Source organism: Nannospalax galili, unplaced genomic scaffold, assembly GCF_000622305.1.
Source record: "Nannospalax galili isolate Female #2095 unplaced genomic scaffold, S.galili_v1.0 scaffold973, whole genome shotgun sequence".
NCBI lineage: Eukaryota > Metazoa > Chordata > Mammalia > Rodentia > Spalacidae > Nannospalax > Nannospalax galili.
In genome coordinates, this window is record NW_008334020.1 from 2,055,732 (window position 1) to 2,077,718 (window position 21,987).

A 21,987-nucleotide genomic window follows, 5' to 3' on the forward strand; every position below is an offset into this window, starting at 1 on the left:
GACCTTAGAACCTATGTTACAATTTTCCGTTCTGATCCAGGTATAAATAGCATTCTTTTCATTTTCAATAAATATTTTTTTATTTTTGTTATTATACTTTGTGTATATGTAAATGTTTGTTTGTGTTTGTGTTTGTGTATCTGTGTGTATGTTCATGTGCAGGACAGAAGTTCCATCTTATTTTTTGAGACTGGGTCTCTCACTGAACTTTGAGCTCATTGATTGGTTTGATTGACTAGGTAACAAACCCCAAAGATATTCCTGTTCAGTGTTGGAACTACAGGTGCACACATGCACCACTGCAGTCGGTTTTTCTTCTTAAATGTAGGAGCCAGGGATATGAACTCGGGTTTTAATGTACTTTGAGCACTTTATCAACTGAGCCATCTCCCTAGCCCCTTGTAAGTATCTTAATATGGCTTCTTTGTATACAAAATCATCATAGTAATCCTTTGTTTTTCAATCTATTATGCACTTCTTATTCCCAGAACGTTACTATTATCTTCAGAACTTCTCATATACCCAGTATGAAAACAGGCAATATTTAACTACTCACACATCAACAAGAATAAGCATGTCTTTAGGAGATGCAGCTCCTTGGATATACCTGAAAAAGAACCCATAGAAATTTTTTTTCTCCTGCCATTTATCTAACATTGATATATTACGTTAATATTTGTAAATTTCTGAAATAAGATATTTTCAAAGGAAAGACTGCTTCTGTAACATCTCAATAGACAATGTTTTTATGGGTTTTGAAATATTAACTTGAAAAATTATATTTAATATAACATTTGAGATACCAAAGGTATGACTTTGAAAGCACACTTTCCATATCTTTATAAGATAGAGACTAATTTTAAGGCTAGAAAAAAATGAAGCTAATTTCTGAAAGGATGTTTGGAAATCATCCTAGACTCCAATTATTAACCATAAACAATAAGCCACTGTAGCGAAAAACAAATTGTCATATTTTTAAATACAAAAAACAGAAAAAGATAGTGGTCTGAAAACTTTAGAAAAGGAAACATACACAAAAAGAAAATAGACAGGCCAGTTACATAACTAAGCATCATGGAATGTGTAATGTTATTACCAAGAATTCAAAGTGGAAACTTTCAAAGCTCCAGAGTGTCCAACAATCACTCAGAGAAGCAATTCAAAATGTTGATTACCAAACTCAACCAGAGCTTATAGGATTAAAATCTCTGCATTTGAAAGAGATTCTAGGAGAATTTTATTTGAAGAGTCACAAACCACAGAGAGATAAATTTGAGAGAGGGTGAGTAAAAGTAAAAACACTACTTGGCCAGAGACTAAAGGGGATCAAGGGCCTGCCTTCCCCATCAGGAATTCTAGCAGGCACTCTGAAGAGAAATTGGACTCCAAGTCTTTTTTTTTTTTATGCATAAAGCAGTTAATTTATTAGTGTGCCGGCACATGCTCTGTGAGATAGTTCTCAAAAGCAGAGCCCTGAGTATAATGGGGCTCAGTCCTTTAAAGGTTTTTGGCTTCTTGACTCCTATAGATAGTGACACATATTCTGATTGATATTTTAGAACATTGTAAGAGTATAGAAAAATTGCTGGAATATAAGGAGAAGAGGAACGCTGAAGGCTTGACCACGAGATGTGGCAGAAATGCACTTAGACACAGACACCTCTCACACCTTATGCTATCAGGAGGGCTGCACCTGGCTCAATGGAGAATTAGTTCTTGGACAATCTGCAGCACAGTTGCTATGTACAAAGGGTTATTGTGGAAGAAGCACTTCAAGTATATAATCTGCAACCAACTCATCTCTCTGTGGAATGATAAAGAGCCAGAGCTCTGAGTGTCTTCCCAAGGAAAAGAAGCCTAGCTTATGTCTAGCATCTTGATACTGATGTCCTGCTGCTGGGAAGATGAAAGGATAAGGATACTGTCTGGTTAATGTGATTCACAACTAGCTCCTGTATTTCCTTTAAAACAACCAATTCTGAAGTACAAACCATGTGATACAGTAGTATTATATCAATTCAATAACAAGGACAAGTACAGAGACATTGTCAAGAATAATATGCATATTGGCAACTATGACATAAAGTTAGCATTCATGAAAATTGCTGTTTGATACACAACAGCACACATAGAAGTCATTAATACATGTGCTTTCAATCAGTCATTATGCTGCTTAGTATTTGTGTAAACCCAGCAGGAAGTTAAAATCTCCAATAAAAGGGGTTTGCTTAAACTAATCTTCTTGAAAACATTAAGTATTTCTTCTCATCAATATATACTCAAAATAAATTGATATGAAAAGAATAGAGTACAAGCACTGTGATATACATGTGAACTTATTAAAAATAACATATTGACACTTTAAATGTAAATTTTAAATACTTGGAATATAGTAATAGTACAAAAGCATGAAAATTAATAGTTGTTCCCCAGTGAGTCCAAATATAGATTATCGATATTTTTTGTGAATGCTTTGTATAAGGAGAATAAATTAGTTCAGTAGTAAGGAACAAATAAACTCATTTTTGGAAAAAACAAAACTCAAACTGTATGAATATATCTGGGCAAAGCTCTTAGCTTGGGGCCAGTTCTCATTAGTTCATTGCCAGAGGCAAACTCTCTTCTACTCTGTGTCATTCCTCTGTAAGAGCTGTACTCCATGCAAACTGGGAGTCCTTCAACAGAAATCCCCACCAGAGATTCAAAGCTGACACTGTATATTAAAAAGTAGTCCATTTGAAATGAGTTTGAAAAATCATTTTCACAGTCTTCACCATCATTCTCCACCTGATCTCATCATCTGCATTTGTCCTTAATTATATTTATTTTTGAAAATATCATGGTATGCCACATAAGGAGAGAGCATCCATCCCAATAAGGGGACGTTTCCCCTCAAATTTAACAAAGGATGTAACCTCCTGCTACAGATGTTGTCTTAAAGCTTGTCAAAAGTTCATACCATGGTCTTCTGCGCACATCATAAAGATCAATCTTGTTTGGAGTTCTACTATTATCCACCCATGGAGAAGCTGAAATGAAAAATATTAGATAAATTAAGGCAAAGGATTAAGAATGATTGGACTGACAAGATGGCCCAGAAGGTTAAGGTGCTTGCCACCAAGGCTGACAAACTTAGTTCAATCTCAGGACTCAAATGGCAGGAGACAATCAGTTCCTAAAAGTTATCCTCTGACCTCAACATGTGTGTCATAGGACAGGTGTGTGTGTGAGCACGCGCATACACAGACAGAGACAGAGAGAGAGAGAGAGAGAGAGAGAGAGAGAGAGAGAGAGAGAGAGAGAGATGAAATTAAATATCTACAAAAATAGTGTAAAACTTAAAAATCAGCTGGGCCTAGTGGTAAATGCCTTGAATCCAAGTAGAGGCAAAGGAAGGCAGATGTCTGTGAATTTGAGGCCATCCTGGTTTGCGAAGTGAGTTCCAGACCAGCTGGAGTTACAAGACGGTTCTGTGTAAAAAAGCAAACAAATAAATAAAAACCTTAAAAATCATGCAGCATAAAAGAAACCCAAAATGCCACTTATCTATATGAATGTTCAAACATAAAATAGTGTTTTTACATCTTCAATGTTTTCCTTTTTTAAATTGGAAGCAACTGAGCAGCATAAAGGAAACTCAACACAAGCCAATTTCCTTGTTCATATCACCGCAGAAACAACAGACACAGGGTTTGTGTGGTGATTAACTTTGATGCCTTACCAGGTGTCCAGACTTAATGCATTTTCTTCCCATTCTTTAAGCAGAAAATCTACCTTTGATAGTACATGCATAACTAATGGAAGCTGCTTTCAATCATCTGATCTTCCCTCTAACATTCAGTGCATGTTGTCATCCTTTATAAAAGTTCTTTCCTGGATTGTTATCCTAAAGAAGCCTTCAATAGGCATGTGTTTAATAAATGATAACTATTATAAAGATTATTTATTAAAATAATTTCAGAGAGACTTTAACTTTTTATATTCAATTTCAGACTGAAATTATAATGGAAAGTTTAAACTGCAATTAAAGTAACTCCATGAAATTATTTTCTGCCAAACTGTCTTCTAAACATTTATACTTATTTCCACAGATCGGTGCAGTGCTCATGAGAGAAACTTCTTTTTGCAGTAGTCAGCAGTTAACAGAGACTTATAACTGCCCAAAGTGTAGAAAATAAGTGACGCTGGAGTACTAAGCTTTAAATCCATTTATTACACCTCATTCCCCTACTGTACAGGGGCTATCACTGAAGACAGAGTGCAAAAGTGGTAAGAGCTAAATCGTGTCCTCTGGAAATGGCTGGGCTATTGCACTCATGAACTCACAACAGCTGTGGTTGCCTGCACAAGAAATGTACAAGATCAAGTCCTTCAAAATTCTAGCATGAATGGGAAGGGCTCACAAGGCTCCATCCTTAAATGAAGAGCTACTGACAGTTGATAGTGCTGGGGGACAGAGAATTAGTTTTCTTCAAGGTTGTGGCCCATGCTCCATTGGATTGCCCTAAATCCACGGACAAATGGGTATCACAATTGTACTCAGTGGGCCATAGAGTGAAGGTGAAAGGACACAGTGGGATGGGACATGGAAAGAGTTGGAGGGGGGAGAAAAGAGGGTGGATCTGATCAAAATACATTGTATGCATGTATGAAATTCTCAAGGAATAAATATTAATTTAAAAATATTTTTAAATGACAAAAAATTTCTGTGAAATTAAATTTTTTTTAATTCTTCAAAATTTGAATAACGTGAAATAATGCAAGGAAGAAATCAATCATCTGGTAGTTTCATAATCTTTATGATTTTCTCATAACTGGAAAAAATCTTAAATGATTGATTTTAAAATGCAATTAATTCACACATATTCTAATCTGCATTTACTTTGATTATGATGCTGTAACCATCATTACTATCATTCACACTCTAGACCTAGTGAAGGAAAATAAATGCTGATGAACTGGATCAGATTTTTATGCCTCCGAAGTTCCTCTTCCCAACATATTCAGTAGTATGACTCATGAGAAATTCCCTAAATCATATGGCATGTGCACCATGATCTATTTTTTGTTTTGTTTTGTTTTCTTTAATGAGGAACTATGGAAATTATGGAGAACTCTGTTGAGAGTCAGGGTTATTATCTAACTAAAGTAACTTACCAATTAGGATATGCCAAAACATGTACAACTAAAGCTCTTCTGGACCGAAATTTCTTTCCCACGAGTAGCTATATTATAAAATGGCTTACTCATTCAAACAACTCATCACATTTACATAAACTATAAGTTTAAATGTAGCACCCCCAGAAGAACCAACCACTGACATAGTTAATATAAAATACAGTAAATTCACTTCTTTAAAAATTATTCATTTTTTATAAACACAAAGTACCAAGAATATAAATATCATTTTTTTCCTTTGGTAGTCCTAGAATTAAGCAGTAAGCACGTGCACATTTCAATTATCTTCCAAATATTATTGGAAAGCTCAAAAAGTGAGGGAGTGGATCAGGCCCAAAGGAGAGTCGTATGTTGCAAGCAGCAAAGTCAGAGGGGTGGAGCCATTGAAGTCGTTGGGAGCTAAAGTCCCAGGCATTAGATATGGAGTTATAGGATTTGGTGTTTGCTCTGCTTGTTTCTGGTCTTGCTGTGGTTTGGTATTTCTTAACTACGCCCTTTCAGAATAAGAATGTGTACTCTTTGCCACTGTGTGTTTGAGGTACATAATTTGTTTTTGATTTTATAAGAGGCCACAACTAAAAGATTGCCTAGACTTTGGATTTTTGAACAGTGTTAGATTGTTCGAGTTGAGACTATTAAAGACTATGGGGGCTTTTAAATTCTGACTAAATGAATGCTACATTATGATATGGCCACAAGCCATAGGGGGCGTGTGGTGGCTTGAATGAGAAATGTCCCCCATTGGCTCGAATAGTGAACATTTTCTCCCTAATTGGTGGTGCTTTTGAGGAGGGAATGGAATGTTTTGCAGGAATAACTTTGCTGGAAGAAGTATGCCACTGGGGGAGGGCTTTGAGAGCTCATATCCTCACCCCACTTGCAGTTTGCTCTGTTTCCTGTTTGCCATCTGTCATGATGGACTCATTCGTCTGTAAGCCCAAGTAAACTCTTGATTCTATTAAAAAAAAATTAGAGAAATTGTATCCTATCCATATCTTGTCGCTGGGTATACATTTACTGACTCTCAATTCTAACTGTATCCTTTTGGTTTGCTTCATAAACATGATCTGGGCCTTTTAAATGCTTTTCTTTTACTATTTAGCACAATTCTGTTAATTACCCACACATAATACAGGACACTGAATAAGAAAAGGGTATTTGTCTCCTGTTTCTGGTTTGTTAGCTCACAGGCTCTTGAACAGGAGCAAGTTATCGGTTTGCTCCAGTGCATGTGTTCAGCAGAGCCCAGACACTGCTCTTTCACAGCTTCCCCATCTCTCCATGTTCCTGCTGATTCAGTAGCCCCTGCAGGCTCCCAGAGGTCAGCAGTAGCCTATTACCACTGAACACAATCCCCAGACCCTCCCTCAAGCATTTTGTAGTAGAGAGCTTCTAGTTAACATCAGAAATCCCAGAGGACCATTTTCCACCAAGTTCCTCCAATGTGCCATCCCAGTGACTGCTCCGCCTTTGCGCGACCATGCCATGCCTATGGAAGAAGGTCTGGCTCTTAGGCCAGGATTTGAGGGGAAATTAAGACTCTTCTTTGTACACGTTATCTCAACATTAGATTTAGAGATTTATTTTATGTCTAACTGATATTTGTACATTTTTATAGTATTCTGTAATTCTAGCCAATCCATGTTACAGTTGATAATTATTTTAGAAATTTTTGTGTGCACATGTGTGCACGTGCGTGTGTGTGTGCATGTGTGTGTGTGTGTGTGTGTTTGCATCTGAGTGTGGCATATATTTGCTGTGTATGCACACTTGTGTGGGAGGTGTACACACCTATGAGCCTCCACAGGTCAGAGAAGAAAGTTTGGTGTTCTGATTCATCACTCTCTACCATATTGCCTTGAGACACATTCTTTCACTGAACATGGAGCTACGCTAGCAAGTCCCAGTGATCCTCTTATCTCAGTTGCTTCCACAATGCTGGCCTTACAGGCATTCAACTAGTTTTTTTGTTTGTTTTTGTTTTTTTCTTATTGTGGGTGCTGGGGATTTGAGCTCAGGTCCTCAAGCGTGTGCAGCACGTCCTTTTACCTGTTGAATAATCTCCCCAGCAACAATGAATAATTCTTAATTTTAACAATAAACTTTCCCTGGTTCAAAATACCAAGTGTTTTTTTTTTCTGTTTCTTTATAGGTCCAAGGTTGACAGAAATGCACAGAACAGATGAGAATGAAATTACCTACCACAGCCAATATAGCACAAGAAAACATGATTTGAAAACTATCAGCAATGACTTTTATAAGTAATTTAATCAGGCTGAAAGTTTTTAAAGATATTTTAAAGTTAGATTTCTTAATTATGCTTTCCTCATTTTGTGCATGTGTTTATATGTGTATGCATGCTTTTTGCTTGTGTGCAGTATGGGTGCATGTGAGCATGCATGTTTAGCCCCAAGCTCTCAGGAATCAGCTTCCATGGCCCTTCCACCTTATTGAGGTCAAGTCTCTCAATGAAACCCAGAGCTTGCTGACATGACTAGTCTTGCTATCCAGTTTGCTCCGGGAAATCCCTTTTCTCCACCTTCTGAGGCTGGAATCACAGTGGGGCCGCCATGCCTACTAAGCATTTATTTACATGGGTCCTGGGATCTGCACTCAGTCAGTCCTTAGGCTTTCACAGGGAGTGTTCTGTCCACTGAGCTATCTCCCTCATCTCAGATTTCTTAACATTGTATAGATAACATTAGTATGAGATTTTTGTTTTCACTACAATTGCTAAATGAAATCTACAGATAGGAATTATTATGCTCCACAAAATGTACACATTTCTTTAAAGACACAAGAAAATTAAAAGGATATAATTTATGTTATGAGAAAGAACATTAAATTTTAATAGCATTGCTAATCTTAGTTGGCTTTTATTTTAAAATATTAATAATCTTCTGTAGTTTTCTTATATATTTACTTTAAATAATAGACATGATTAGACTAAATTAAAATATTTATATTATGGCAAAATCAAACAATATAATTTCTTCTGTGATATTACTAATTAGCACGTACAATCCCATGGTGGTATTTAAGTGGCACATTATTTATACCAGCTTAAAATAATGAAAGATCAAATTGCAAAGAGGATAATAACTGTGCACTGCAGTTCCCTCAAATACTGTTCCATAATCATTTAGAGTGAGACTGCACCTCTGGAGAGGAAAGCAAAGCTTCTCGATTCCCTGAGAAAGGGGAAATGTGTTTTCACTTTAGATGTCCCTTTGGATCTCCATTAAGACTTCAGGATTGCTGGAGAGGACTAGACACAGCACAGAGTAGCCATCTCATTTCCGAATGTTCTCATTTCATTAAAGGTGATAATGATCATTTATGAGAATGTTTTCCCAGAGCAAAGAAATGAGCTGTAGGTGTGTCTTCTATGGAATCCACTGAACTATTATTCTGTTTCATGTGATATCCAGGGTGTGCTGCCGAAAGTCCTTAGATGAGGGAGTGTTTTTCTGTATATTGTCAGAATACTGAAACATGTGCTATAGAAATGTTCATAAGAAAGTGTGCAGACCTGAAGCCCTTTCACCATTAATGTGGCCTAAAGATAATAAGGAAGTATCCATCTTTCACGTTATCTGTTGGTGAATACTAAAGTGTATCATAATGAATGGAAGACTAACTCTCTTGATAAAAACACCACTTCAAATGACAGCTAATTGCATTTCTAATTAGCAAGTTCAGATGTGTTTTTCTAACTCTAAGACACTTCACATTGATATCTCATGAAAATTAAAAAGGATGAACATTTTATACACTCAAAAATGCCTATAAAGTCAGCCTTGGTCTTTTGTTCTGGGTCTAATTGATGGAATATTATTTTACACTTGTCTCTGTCATATCCTATAGAATATTAAACAAATGCTGAACTGCAAATCCAACATAATTATGACTCCATTAAGAAAAATTAATTGGGGCTGGAGAGATGGCTCAGCAGTTAAGAGCACTGACTGCTCTTGCATAGGACCCTGGTTCAATTCCCAGCACCCACATGGAGGCTACAAACTGTCCTTAACTCCAGTTCCAGGGGAATCCGAAGCCTTCTTCTGATCTCCATGGCATTGCAAGACATGGGTGCACTCACATACATGCAGGCAATATGCTCATAAACATAAAATAAAAATAATAAAACATTTAAAAAAATAATTTACTGAATGTGCATTATAGACCTCACAAGATTCACACCTGCTGTCATTCTTGAATAGATAGTCTAAAGTTTCTAATTTGTACCAAAGCTCCAACATGGAGTGTCAGGGAGGATTAGTCTCCCTAAGTGAGTGTGGGTACATATACAGGCTGAGGTGTCAGAGATGTTAGAAAACCAAATATTTAGATCTTGATTACTCTTGGAAGTACTTGAAAGTTAGAAAGATGATTCCATATTAGTTATGATGACACAAAGTACCTTGAGGCACAATTTCACATACTCCCTGTCATGTCACAGTAACATTATCTCTCTCTCATATCAAACTCTAAGTTAGATATCACTACTCAGGAACATGGTAAATTCTGCTCCAAGTAGTTATGTAGAGATACCAGGCAAGCAGAGTTTCTGCCTCCTTCAGTCCTTGACTTCCAAGGCAAGGAACACACAGCTACCAAACCTAGGCAGGAATGGCAGAGAAGGCACAGCCAAGTCTTTATAATCTGAGGCTGAAATGACTCCTTTCACTCTATCTATTGGTGGTGAGACTTCACATAGTCTCAGAGGAGCTCTGGGAAATGACATTCTGGGTCAAACAGTCATTTGCAATAGAAAACTTACATTGAAACTGGATGACAGAACTTGGTGAGGAGCTAGCAACTTCTGCCACAGGTACAGATGGACAACTGAAAGATCAACAATGCCTACTTTAAAATTTTTTGGACACTTTTAGCCAGGCGTGGTGGTGCACGCCTTTAATCCCAGCACTTGGGAGGCAGAGGCAAACAGATCTCTGTGAGTTCAAGGCTAGCCTGGTCTACATAGTGAGGTCCAGGACAGCTGGGGCTACAAGGAGACCCTGTCTCAAAAAAAAAAAAAAAAAAAGACACAAAAAAATTTTAGCCCTTCTCACTCCTATTATCCTTCTTCATCCCCTCCTCCTGATGAAATTTGAGTGTATGTGTGCGTCTGTGTGTGAATCTTTGAGTTTAACTAGGGTTACCTGTATACTTCTTGTTATAATGTCAAATTTTCTGTAGTTAGTAATGTCTTCAAGTAAGCAAGGAGCAGCCCCTGAGCAAAGACAGGTTGAAATGGGCTGCATTCTGAACCCAGGCAGTACGTAAAGGGTGTCATATTTAGGAATTACTTTCAGATAAAATTTTAAGGGCGGAATTACGTACTTAAGAAATTCCAGAGACATCCTGACTGCTCTAATCCATCATCTCCATTTCTGTCAGCAAGAAGTGACCACAGAGGTATTCAGCCCCAAACCCCAACAGCAATTAGAGTGACTTCTGAGGCACCAGATGTCAGACAGCTCTCCAGTAGGCAAACAGATAGGGAAAAGAGGATCTAGGGAGATTAATGAGCTGTTCACATAAACATTTAAGATGCCTGACTTCCTGTCTCTCTCCAAAACAAAGACTTGGTGGGATTTTTTTCCTGTTGGAGGATGCTACTGTGGTGGGAACCAATCAATTTCCCTTTCTTTATCTGGATCATCCAATCCCCTAAAATAGCCCAAACCAGTCAATTCCGAGGGAAAAAGAAAACTCATCCCATACTGGAACATAGAAAATTTTGGATCTGCCAGACGAACTTGTATTTCAAGGTCTCATTCCTCTTCCTACCTAAGAAGTTTGTCTTTGAGTGCTCTGCTGTTTCTATGTGTTTCTGCTTTCAGTAAAACTTGGCTGAGTTGAAAAAAAAAAGTAAAATATAAAGAAATTCAATGGATGGAAAAAAAAAACAAAACAACTAGACCCCTGTCCCCCTTAAAAACAAACAAACAAACAAACAGAACCCAAGCATATGTTGTTAATGTTCATAGTACCAAAGGACTTCAGGTCTAATTGTCAGAAACAGTGCAACTATTTGAACCCTAAAGTAACTTTTGAGTTCTAGACTTGCCTTAGAAAAAAAGGAAGCTATAAAACCTACTGAATCCCAATCATACTCCTTCAGATACGTCATTGTTTTAGACAAGTGTGAGTTCCCGTAGATTACTACCAGTGAAAGGTTAACTGGGAAACTTCATTTGTGCAACTTATAAGGTGTTTGGATTTCTTCCCTGATGAAATGAATGACCAGTATCAACTGGTGACTGATCTGTACTTTTTATTCTATTTTTCCAAGCTGGAAATTTGTTTAGTTATTTACATAGTCAACCATTGTTTGTTACATTGGATTAGCATGATTAGGGGAGGGGAAAAACTAGCATTCTGCTACTTTGTGAGCAGTCAAACTAGAAAAAGTCTTACAGTATGAGGACAAGAGTTACATATGATCCAGAGTGCCCTGATTTTTAGCTGCATGTACAAACTTATTGAGATACTGCACCATCTACAAGGACGTAAATGTGATTTAAATATGGCAGATAAGTCAGGTATAGATATGTGAGCTGTTAAAAGTACTATGAAATTTCTGAAATTCTACTCATATAATTTTTCAACTGTTGGAACTATAATTTTGACATGATCATGCCAGACAATAAATATATACTACTACCCATGAAGTATAAGACTTTACATTAAAGGCTATGGAGCATAAAAGTACATTGTGAGCTATGCCCATGTGTAGTTGCATATATTACAATGTTTAGAAAAAAATCATATGCCAAATTATTTCTGAAGGAGGATAGAATGGATAGCTGTTATAATATAGAATAAGAATAAAGTTCTCTGATGGAACAAAGGAAGAAAGGCTGCCCTTGGGAAACCTGCACATGGAAGTTGGGGTTGTAGTCCATTCTCAGTGGTGGACAAGATGCACATGACCAGGCAGACGTTATTAACAAAGATTGCAGAGATATGAAAACTTTACAAATAGTAAAATAAAAGTTTTAAAAAAGGAGATAGAGCATCTCAGGTTATACACTAAAGACTGAGATGTTTAAAGAGACATTGGAGATGTAGATTGTGGTACATGCTTGGATGATCTGCATGACAAGTAAAACAGCCAAATTCCACCGGGTGGACACTGTCAGCTTGTGCCATTTCACAGAGAATTAATTGATCACCTGATGTTCCACAGATCTCTTCCCAGTCATTTCCTTAGATCTGTTTTTGTATCGTATTTTAATATGTTTGTCATTTGTCAGTTTTTGCCTCTTCTGTGAAAGGTAGGGGAGAGAGGGAGAGGGACAGAGGAGGAACAGAGGGAGGAACATGGGAGGGGGAGGGGGAGAGGGCGAGAAAAGGAGAGAAGGAAGGAGGGAGAAAAACTTGTGTGTGTGAAAGCACATTCCACAGCACCAGTATGGAAGTCAAGGGACAACTTTGTGGAGTAAGTTCTCTCTTTCTACATTAATGTGGGCTCTAGGGTTAAAACTCACATTAGCAGGCTTGCATAGCAAGGACCTTGACCTGCTGAGTCATCTGGCCTGCTCAGTCAAGTAATTTTTACATTTTACTTTTGTTTCTGAAATATGAAACGATGTTCAGTTATTGACATTGGATTAAGAGGAGAATGACTTTGTTATCTCCATTGTAATATTTCCAGTTCCCCTATCTATTATAAAAAAAATGACAAAAACGCATAAAAAAACAGAGCTCTATGCATAAAGAAAATCACTTTATTTTAAAAAGCAAAAGTCCTAGTATATAGTGTGATGACAATTCTGTAGATGCCGGATGACCCATGTGAAACGTCATCACACAAAATACAGACATGCTGCTATTAGCAGAAATAGCACTTCACAACTGACAAGTTGTACGTTTAAGTGGAATATTCAATAAAATGAAAGAGCCATAAAATTTTAACCATTCAGGTAGCTCAGAAATAACTGAGAACATAGTAAGTTTTACAAAGTATGCGATGGGATGGGTCTACTGGAAAATAATCTTGGAAATTTAGCACCTGAGGGAAAATTTAAACTCTGGCAGTGAAACATGTCCCCATTTTTGTAAGATGTGATAGTTCTTTAAAAAAAAAAATATGGACTGAGGAAATGGCTCTCTGGTTAAAAGCATTGGTTGCTCTTGAAGAGGACCTGGAATAGGTTCTCAGCATCCGTATGGTTACTGACAACCATCATGATGCCAGTTCAGTCATCGACCCCAAATGATTTGATGCCCTCTGTTGGCACCTAGGGGCACTGCATGCATATGGTACATTTACATATATGCAATGAAACACTAATACACATAAAATAAAAATAAATAAAATATTTTAAAAATAAATTGATTCTACAAGAAAAAGTTTCCTGTTTTATAAGTCAATAAAACTACTTGTATGATGATGGTGATATAGTTATTTTAAATGCTTCATTTGTTGTACCTGAGAAAGTATATAGCATCTCTACATTTTAGACACACATGTCTTTAATTTCTTTAACAAATTCACTGAAAATAGAACGAACTGTACATCAAAGATGACTGCATGCATCTAAAAATGAATGGCATATGGAATAGAAATGTAGTGATGTATAAAGGAAAAAGGAACAGAATGAGAGCTATTTTGGAAGTTAAAAGGGCTGGTTTATTTTTACTAGCACTTATTCACATATTTTATAGACAGAATTATTATCCCCAAAGAACTACAAGCACCTCTAACTGTTCTAATCAGCATCTGTTTAGTTATACTTTCTTGTGAATAATGAGAGAAATCCTTTGGTCAGTTGAACTGTAGCTGAGCAACTATAGTGAGCAATCATAACGAACCACATGGGCGACAGCTACAATCCTCAGATAAGAGATGAGGTTGTACAAGGCAACAAAATGAGGCTGCAGAATCACAGAAATATTTTAAAACTTCAATACAGTATGACATCATTTCACATATGTATAAGATGCATATTCTTTACGATATAGTACAACTTACAGGTCATATGTAACAAAACAATTCACATAATTCACAATATAAACTCAATGCTTGGGTATAAATACAGATATTTACACCCTTTTGTCAACATGGAGACTTCAAACTTTGCTGTTCTAAGTTAAACTAATCATTTTGCTCTCCAGATAAAAGTACTGCTGATAATTTTAGAAAACAACCTCAACATTGCAAGTTTCACTCAAATTAAAAATTATAATCAACTTACACTTGCATGTCAGTTATAACTTTTATTAAATCTCTGATGGCTCCGTATTTTATATTCAAGAATTAGCCTTTTAATTATTATTTGGTTGTGGTGCTCATATCTTTACAAAACATTATGAGGATGCTTCTGCTCCTTTAAGATTTCCTCCTTCCATTAAAGCAGATACTGCCTTAACCACAGCAATCCACTACCCAAAATGTCTACAGTATTTTTGTCTAGACATCAAATCCCAATTATTGTGACATTTAAGCCTGCATATTTGGACTTTTGACTTAAAAGCACTCCTTTCCTTTGATAAATTATTAGACCAAATGGTGCAATAATCCCTCTGAACACCTTCCCTGTAACTTGTTTTCTTAGGATGTACCTTCCTTCACTCCAGAAAGGTTTTGTCTTTTTCTTTCTTTCCTTCTTCCTTCCTTTCTCCCTTCCTTCCTTCCTTCCTTCCTTCCTTCCTTCCTTCCTTCCTTCCTTCTTTCCTTCCTTCCTTCTTCCCTTCCTCCCTCCCTTCCTTCCTTTTCTTTCTTTCTTTTCTTTCTCTCTCTTTCTCTCTTATTTTGTGCATTGACTTAATTTTCAATTTATAGTTCATAAACCTCTTTGATAACTCTAGCCCACAATGACCTCATCCTGTTTTACAATAATCATAGGGAATCTATTATTAGTCTGTCTAATTTATTTGCTACTTAATCACTTAATGATATGATTGCAATCTAAATTTGAAGATATATAGCTTCTGATGTTTAATTAGATTTGAGTTTTCAGGAAGGTAGAAGCAACTGGCATAAGCACAGATGTGCAGACAGTGAGCAGCCAAGGCAGAGAGACCCTTCCTCAGCAGTGTCTCCACTCCCTTTCCTAGCACTACTAAGCTCCACTCCTTTTCAGCTGGGAGCCTGGACATAGTAAAAGAGATGGTGACAATGAGGCCACTAAATTATGTCCAATGTTATAGAAGAAGAAATGCTTGGTGTGATTTTGTGGGTGCTTCTTGAGAGAGCAGGATAGAGTTCTTTGTCTTTTCAAATGAGCACAATTTATCGGTGGCTGGCCATGAGGGAGATGTCATGCTCAGAGCATTACAAAGAAGTACGACAGAGTATGCAGCCTTTTCTGTGTCCCTACCAGCCCCAGACTGTGTATCAGTGGTTTACTTGAGCAGGAAACATACTTCCATAGCGTTAGAATCACAATTTTGATTTCTTTGTAACCAGAAGCTAAAAATAGTCTCATTAAACACACTGAATTTTAATAATTATTGTAAAATATAGTAATAACATTTATTAAAAATTGGTCATTCTATAGTGACCTATCAATGTGTTCAATATATTCTTAACTAAACCATGTGTTTATTATATATTCACAAAGATATTTTTAAAATCAGGCATTTTTGGAATATAGTGGGTCACATGTCAGCATCAATTTTAAAATTTACATACAATTTGAGGCTACAGTATGATCCCATTTCTAGAACTCTATCAAATAACACTTTAATAAATAAACTAAAAAATGCCATTTAAACCCTATGCCATTTGATATTTGAAATACTCAAGTTGTTCTTCAAATAGCTATACACAATTTAAAAATAATTGACTATTTATGTGGAAAAAAGTGTCAGACCATACAGGTGGTACACAGGCTCCACATTTTATTCCAGCAAAATTCCAGCACACACAACAAGGAAATGTGTCCCAGAGATGAATATTTATGCAGCATGACAGCCCACAGCTTTGAAATGAACAAATAAGCAGGACGGAGAAAGAAAAAGTGATTAACAAGGCAGGTAGTAAATGTCATATGAAGCAGATTTTACCTTTTGTTCTTTGTGAGTCAAAGTAATTATCTAAAAAGAATAAGTGCTCTCTACTTTGGCATTTCACCGAGCCACTGATTCCTATTATAATTCCAATTTACTGCAGTAATTGTTACAATTTCAAGAGACATTAATAGGTGAAATAAGTTGTTTGTACCTACAATTAATTTTAAGCACATAAGAACTCATAGAGTTGATAGCTGTGTGAGTACTTTCAACAGTTTTAAAGTTAATCTGTATGAATCAAGAGATCTAAAGGAAAGATTTATAAATAAAACTTCTTTTCCAACAAGCTCTTATTTAATGAAGCTGTCACTGGATTTGGTTAGAGTCCTTTCTTAAAAAATAATTATTACTTTGCTTTTAAATTTATATACCATAATTGAACATATTTGTTGGTATTGAGTAAGAGTTGGTACATGTATATATTATATAAGGATTGCACAATAGTATTTACCATAGCCAACACCTAAAGCTTTATTATTTCTTTTGGCAAAAACATTAAAGTTTCTCCCTTCAGTAATTAAGATCCCCACTGCAATATTATCAATTAGCAGTGCTCATCTGTGCTACAGATTAGGAGAATTTATTCCTCCTGGTTAGCTTTACTTTTGTTTCTGTTGACCAGGCCTCCGCCATCTTCTGTCTTCTATTCTCCTCAAATCCTGGTAACCCCTACTGTGTTGTGGACTGCTGTGAGATCAGTTTGAATTCCAGCTTTATCAAAGCCATGGGTTGGTGGTATAACTAGGGAAATTTGGTCTAATTATTGTATAAAACAAAGACGAAGGACGTAGACAAAGCAGCCAGCTGGACACTAAGCCAAAAGTGTTAAGATGAACCTCAGAAAACATCTTGTTCAATGATTCCAAGTTAATGGTAAATAAATAGGAAAAGAGGTATAATATAGCCAAAATATATAATGATTTTTCTGTCAATTAAGAACTTCTCTGTGGATAATTGCTCCTATTAAAATGACAACATGTATATCTCTTCCAAAGGGGAGAAGAAAATGAGGAAGAAGTGGAAGGGCAGGGAAAATGGAAGAAGAAAGAAAAGAAAAGAAAAAAGATAACAATGATTTTCAATTCACTCTCAAACACATCAACAAAACTAGAAAGCAGGCTGATGTTTAGTCCAAAGAATGATGTTAGAATTGAAACTCCACTAATCACTCAAAAAATTGCTTTTCAGAATCATCTCTGCAGAGTCATTACATGATGTTATATATAAGTCTAGTAAGTGAAAAACATGTGGGTGGTTACAGATCTGAACCCTAACACATCCCTGCCTTCCATATACTTGTGGTCAAAGTGCTAAGAATACTCATTTTTACTCTTAGTTCTACAATTTAGCCTTGACGATTCATCTTGATTGACAGCCAAGGTCAGTAATGGTTTCTAAAGACTACCACCTCATCCAGTGTGGGAGATGGAGTGTGTTTACCTGTTATTTGGTTCTAGAGCATAAATGCTTATTTATACACCACTGTGGGTGGCCTGTTGTAAGCAGCAGGGCAAATGCGTAAAATAGACATTGATCTTTACAACTGGCTGTGAAGTAATGGAGACAGGACTTTTCCATGTTTCAAATGGAGACACTGAAGGTCTGAGAGAGTGAGCAATCATAGAACAAGAATGTAAAACAGCCGCCTAAGTGTGAACTGAAAGACAAAATGATGCCTTTAAAATAAAAGGCTATCCTAGATATTCCATGAATCGTATTTATATTACATAGCATTTCACTGTTTATCTGAGATTAAATTTAACTAGAAGTCATTTTACCCAGCAACCTTATAGAGAAGTGACATAACTAAGGTCATAGGTCAATCCCAGGATATGACATAACTTTCTGACATTATGACTCAACCATATGTAGTCTTCCTTCTCCATTTCTATTTAGCTTTCTTATCATCTGACTATAACCTCAATTATGCTCTTTAATGTCTTAGATCAGGTGAATGGTCGGCATGAATAAGTTATTCGAGTTGGTACATACACTTGTCCTTTGAAAGTACTCTCTACCTCACTGACCACAATAACCCTTACAGGTTAAACTAAGGAATAATTACTGTTTTGCTTTAGACTTGCTGAGTAGGACTCACAAAGCTGAAGAGAACTACCCAAGGTCCCACTGCTCCTAGGGAAATACCTGCAGGAAGGACAATTTCTATCTGGGAGAGCCTAGTGAAGAAGTTTTGATACTGACTTAGTGGGAAAAGTGGTTGATACATAATTATGAGAATCTGGTTTGTATTTCCTGCAACAATGTAACAGTCAGGCCCTCATATGTCACCATGATGCTAAAGGGGTGGCTATGCAGACAGACTGACTTAGGGCTCATTGGCCAACCTAGCCTAAAAGGTGAGCTGCAGGTTCAGTGATAAACTGTTTCTAACTTAAAAATATAAGGTGGAAAGCAAGTGAGGAAGACATCAAACATTGACTTATGGCCTCCAAAGACTCATTCAAGGGGTTGGGGGGTGATGCATTTGCACACACAAGTCTACGTACACACATAGACAAAAAGTATAGCACCAAATGTGGTCTTCTGTTTCTAATCATTGGGAAATAGCATTTAAAGTTAATGATAAGCCTCTCTCTACTAGTCTGATCATTAGAGAGGAGTATAGATTATTGAGACATTTATAAGAATTTACTGCACTTAAAAACGTATGACTTGGGTAATATGCTAATGTAGTGAAAACATTTCCTAGCAAAACCAAAAACATGCTATTTCTCTTAAAATGATGACACTCTCTTACTGTCTTTGCTGAAGAAATATGGTTCTATTTTATCATTACTGTTATGAAGACCAAGTCAGCACTGGAACCACTGATGCAGAAATTGCATGAAGTGTTACCCGTATAACATATGAGAGATTTTAAAGAGTCTTCTGAAAGTAGCTGAATTTACCCTGACAGTATTCTGCTGAGTCAGTCTGTCTGCTAAACCCTACTTAAAAATGAGGTGTTGTGGTTGGACACAGGCAGGCTTCTATAACCAGTGTTGTGAAAAAATGACAAGTATTTGGCTGAATTTAAAAAAAAAATCTAAAGATCTATTCCAAGGTATAGTGGAAAATGTCAACACACTTGAAAATATTTGATTATGGCTCAAAATAACTTAAAGAAGCCCCTTACTTAGCATCCAAAATAAAAGAATCACAGAATGCAATTAATAAGTTTAAGAATTAAATGTTATTTGTAATAATATGCGTCCTTGAAAAGGGTTCAGAGCACAGCATATCTTTCCTCCACACCTCTATCCATGTCATCATTTCCTTTTGTACACACACTTGCTCTTGTGCTATTTCTCTCCCGTGGCCCTATTTTGTCTTCTCCGTGCCATTCATTTCTCTCTGTTCTTGGTACTTTGTTTTCTTAATATGCTAAGTTAAAAAAATACTTTATTATTTTTATTTTATGTGTATGAGCGTATTGCCTCAGAGGTCAGAAGAGGGCTTCGGATTCCCCTAGGACTGAAGTTAAGGACGGTTTGTAGCTGCTTTTAATCACATCAGTTTCTTCTACTGTATATTTATGGAATTTTAAGTGAGACAATATTTTAGAAGATTCAAAAGCTACATGTTATTAGTTAATGATACATATATTGTTATATTCGTGGATTACTGGACATGACACCAAGTATCAATTTCTATATTGAAAATTTGTACTTGAAAACATTTTCTAAGACATTTTGTAAAATCGGTCTTAAGCTTACCTTATCAGCTTTATTGTATACATGAATGCTGTTGGTTTTCCTTGATATTTCAATTCCCTAATATGCAATATTTAACATTTAACAAGCAACAAGAGTTTTAGAAGTATTGTATTATGCTTTATAAAATTTCTGTGAGGAGAAAAATTATATTATTATAATCTGTATATCTTTCACACATCAAATATTAGCAATAATACTTTTCTGCAATCTATTTTCAATAATATGAACTTGGCTTTTTCTAGTACACTGACATTTGCAACTGCACAGAGGTTGTAAAGTCTTTTTTGTTCAATCTTTTATACTTAGATACTTTTATTTGTTTCTGTTACAATACAAAGTTGAACATAATCAAATTCTTATCTCACTTATTTTTCTGTGATATTTCGCCTTGACAAATTCAGTTTTTAAAATATAATTAGAAAACATAAATCACAAAAATTCTCCAATTTCAGGTCATATTGTGGCCACTGAACACCAAATTACCTTCTAGTACACAGAGAACAATTCAGGTCATGCCTTTCAGAAAGAAAATGCGTTTTGTGTTTGTCAGCTTGCTGTAAAGGGGAAGGAGCTGAAAAGACCACCGGGCACTTCACTGAAAGTGTGTTCAGTAGGGTTTCAGAATTGACTAGTGATTTGTTTTCACTTTTGTTACAGAAGTTAGTGTGTATTTCTCCTAACCCTCACTTAATGGAATAAAGAATATTATGAAATGTTTTTATTTCAATTCATAAAATATATCCATCTACACCGAATATGTGTAGTTACTGAGAGCCCTCAAAAATCGATTCCAACTTGACAGAACAATTGAAAGCTGTATATGGTTTGTAGCTCCATCTTATTTTCTGTCATACTCATTTTAACAAATACAAATTCCCTGGTCAAAGAACAAGTGCTAACACTTTTTCTTAAAATATACATTTCAACTGCAGAACCAAAATCTGGACAGAAATATTTTAACTGGTTTTTAAAAGGTCTGTTCATTACTGTACTGTGGCTGAGTTTCAGCTATTCTGAGTTGCTGAACTCTAATTGTAGATTTGTTTCAGGACTCCTAAGTAACTCTGTCCTCGGTTGGTACCTCAGCAAGTCTGCTCATGATATCACTGATCCTGCCCTTATTCCAGTACCATCTCTATTTGTTTCTTAGGTATTTCAATTTAAAGTAATTTTGATCAAGTTAGTATCATGTAAGGCTGAATCTACTGTTACAAAAGTATTGTGGTGCCATCATCTTCTTAATGTACAGAAATAAAAGTGCTAACAGGAACCACAGACACTGGTCTCCACAGTTTCTTCTGATATTTAGTGAATCCCCAAGCACTTACCTGGATAATATCGGGCCAGGCCAGTGGCACTGCCAAACACTTGCCACAGCAATGTAGGGTCTTCATCTCGATTTCTTTTGAAAACTTCATCTAAGGCACTTGTCCAGTTGAGTTCATTTAACACGATGGTAGCTAACAAAAACAAAGGAAAATAATGAAGTTATTCAAATTTGTATCTTTTTTCTCTAACGTTATGTTACACATTCTCTATATTCTGTTTACGAAATATTGTAATTCAGTGGGGAACTGTCTGATGTCCTGTATAATGTCCAGCAGCCTCCCTAGCCTGCAAGAATTGGTTACAACACAATTCCTCCAGTCATTTGTGACAAGCAAAAATGACTTCAGACTTTGTCAACACCCTGACTCCTCCTACTTGTAAAAATCACTGCCAGTTGCAAACTGCCACGAGCTCTCTAAAAAAGCACAAGAAAAGGAATGTTGGTTTAAATACTTGATTGTCTCAGAGGAACTTACAAAAGAGTTTAAAGAACACAACTACTCATAATTCTCTGTGGTGTGTCCTGTTAACACACATTAAAAAATACAATTATCACAGACCATATTTATCATCTGTGCGCACACAACACCAAAATCACATACATAGTGTAGTTGAGGAAAAAGTCATTGAGGAGTTTGATAACATCAATATCAGAAACTAGGAACTAGCCAATGCCTCATGAAAACCTTTAAAAAACAGTAATTATGACTTTTTTCTCATTATTCAATTAATAACT

At 36.2% G+C, this 21,987-nt stretch overlaps 1 protein-coding gene across 8 annotated transcripts in view; it reads right to left on the minus strand.

The window, feature by feature from the left end:
• The window catches only part of Cacna2d1 (calcium voltage-gated channel auxiliary subunit alpha2delta 1), a 499,112-nt gene that overhangs the window by 114,665 nt on the left and 362,460 nt on the right, over positions 1-21,987 (minus strand). For all 8 annotated transcript variants that reach the window (XR_003848843.1, XM_017797133.2, XM_017797131.2 and 5 more), the window contains exons 7-9: positions 21,251-21,382; positions 2,960-3,029; positions 557-607 (exon numbers count right to left, since the gene is read on the minus strand). Coding sequence is in view for 7 of the 8 variants with exons in the window: in XM_017797133.2 (XP_017652622.1) it covers positions 557-607; positions 2,960-3,029; positions 21,251-21,382 (253 nt within the window). In the remaining variant the exon portion in view is untranslated. The remainder of the gene's footprint in view (positions 1-556; positions 608-2,959; positions 3,030-21,250; positions 21,383-21,987) is intronic.